Genomic DNA, 2,217 nt, shown 5'->3' with positions numbered 1-2,217 from the left:
TAATTTCATCATGTCTTGATTGAGAAGACGATAATTTCCGGTGTCCATTTGTTATAAAACCTTTAAGATTGTTGTAAAAATTATAAAAATAATTAGAAAATGAACAYCAAATAAAGATTTAATCTTTATATAATTTAATTATTTATAGCAATAAATAGGTTAAAACTTTTTGAAATCAGACCCACCAAAAATCTCAATAGATGCCAATTTACACAGATTGAAACTATCCTTCTCGATAGATTCAATGAAAGAAAGGGGTAGAAGCAGAGTGTTCACTTAGTGAACGGAAATTTAAATACAATGCAAAAATAGTAAAACCAACCTGGTAAAAATGTTGTCGATTCGGATGAAAAACTGCATGGAAAACCTGTCCTTAAAGGTTTTATACGACCACTCTTTAGAAGCTGTGAGTCTGCTAGTCGTAAAGCCCCAGGATTTGATGCAGTAGATTATTCGTTTGTGGACAGTTATCACAAAGAATATAGAGTAGGTTTTTGTAGCAAAACCGGTAGAGAGAAATAGGAGATGGGAGCAGAATTTCGTCAGAAGAAGAATTGTTTTCGTATATCAAAATAGATACGGCTTCACCCAGTATTTATACCGGGTGAAACCCTAGCTCAAGCCCACAAAAAAGGCCCACGTAGAAAAGAAAGTGGGAGAAGATTTCTCAACCAAAACCTATATCTAAACCAAGTCAAATAAACATTTTAATTTAAATTAAAATGTTAAAATCAAATTAATTAATTAAAATTAATAATTATCTCAAAGAATTAAAATTAATAATTATCTAGATAATTAATTAATTAAAATCGGATTAATTAATTAAAATTAATAATTATCTCAAAATACGATTTATTTCAAATTAAGAATAAAATCGGATTAATGATAATCCTTCTAACGAAATCTCTAATAAAAACATGTGTGTTGGGCCTTCCACTCAAGACCCCCACCATAAGTCCACTAATATGTTCACAGCCCAGTACTCATTACTAGAGAAAGCCTTATAAGCTTCTCTAGAAATAAACTCTCTACCAATGTAGGATGAAAGGTTAACTTCTAACCTACAAGTTAACACCTGGCCAACTAAGCTACAGTAGAGAATTGGTATTTTGATTGATATGAATTAACCTTTTCCTTTACAGATTGATCGACAGGAACAACTACGTCTACTTACACTAATGAGCGAAAAGCATATCATTACTGAATACATCAATCAACTACCGGTTCAGGACCATCTGTGTTCAGACTGTTAGAGTTGTGGTTCAAATAAAACATCGATTTAGCAGCCATTAGCTTCTTCCTCTGAGGACAACGAGGCTCATAAAACCTTGCAGAAATAAAAGGTAATTCACCGTCGGTGGTGGTAAAGGTGCCAGTAACTTCCTGTTGCTGTTGTTGGATGACACCGGAGGTGCTGGGAGATCCTGATTGTGAAGAAGTGAGCGAGGATGATATAGCGCGATGGATTGAAATCTGAGTGTCATACGATCGTAGATGAGATCTAGCGTTGATTTTAGAGTCACGGAGTTGAGCAAGGGCGCCGGGCCGTAGGTAGCGGAGGTAACCGTTGTCAGACTTCTTGGCAACAGATCTTTTTCTGATGCGGTGGTTCATGGCGGTCGGAGAAGAGGTAAACAAAAGGATAAGGTTAGAGAGAGAGAGAGAGAGAGAGAAGCGACTGTGTTGACGCTTAGGGGAGAGAGACGGGATTTTAAGGAGAGAGAAAAAGCGGGAAAATAGAGGGCATATAGGGAAAGTAATAAAAAAGACAAGGAAATTTTTGGTCTTTAAATAAATTACATTTACAACCCCTACACTGTATTTTAGTACAAATAAAGTCCTTATACTTTTAGCAACTTGAAAGAAATACCTTTTGCATGATCAATGATCATTTCAAAGTTCATATATAAACATGGAAGGGTACTCGCATAATACAGCAAGACATATTTTGATTTTAATGTTTCGTTTTATTTATTTTTGTCTCAGTCAATGTTATAATACGGTTTTAAGTGGTTTTGAAAAAACGATAATATTTTTATTTTTGAATAAAATATAAATATGAATATATCATAATTTTTTTTAAAAAAATAATGATATTAGTACCAAACTAACTATTTGAAATTTCTCGTTTTTTTGTATATTTCTTTAATTATTTTTTATTTTTGGTTTAATAATACAATTTTTTATAAAGATAATAATTAAGTATTTTAGTAAAAC

General features: G+C 32.8%; 1 protein-coding gene across 1 annotated transcript; it reads right to left on the bottom strand.

The window, feature by feature from the left end:
• Positions 1 to 1,209: 1,209 nt before the first annotated feature.
• LOC112500497 lies at positions 1,210 to 1,614 on the bottom strand. Its single transcript, XM_025103994.1, has one exon. It carries the CDS (start codon positions 1,612 to 1,614, stop codon positions 1,210 to 1,212), a length of 405 nt encoding a protein of 134 aa, XP_024959762.1.
• Between the last annotated feature and the right edge of the window lie 603 nt (positions 1,615 to 2,217).

The sequence above is a fragment of the Cynara cardunculus genome (assembly GCF_001531365.2).
Source record: "Cynara cardunculus var. scolymus isolate 2C chromosome LG 17, CcrdV1, whole genome shotgun sequence".
Taxonomy (NCBI): Eukaryota; Viridiplantae; Streptophyta; class Magnoliopsida; order Asterales; family Asteraceae; genus Cynara; species Cynara cardunculus.
The sequence above is the reverse complement of the archived record's forward strand: the minus strand, read 5'-3'. Positions and strand labels throughout refer to the sequence as shown.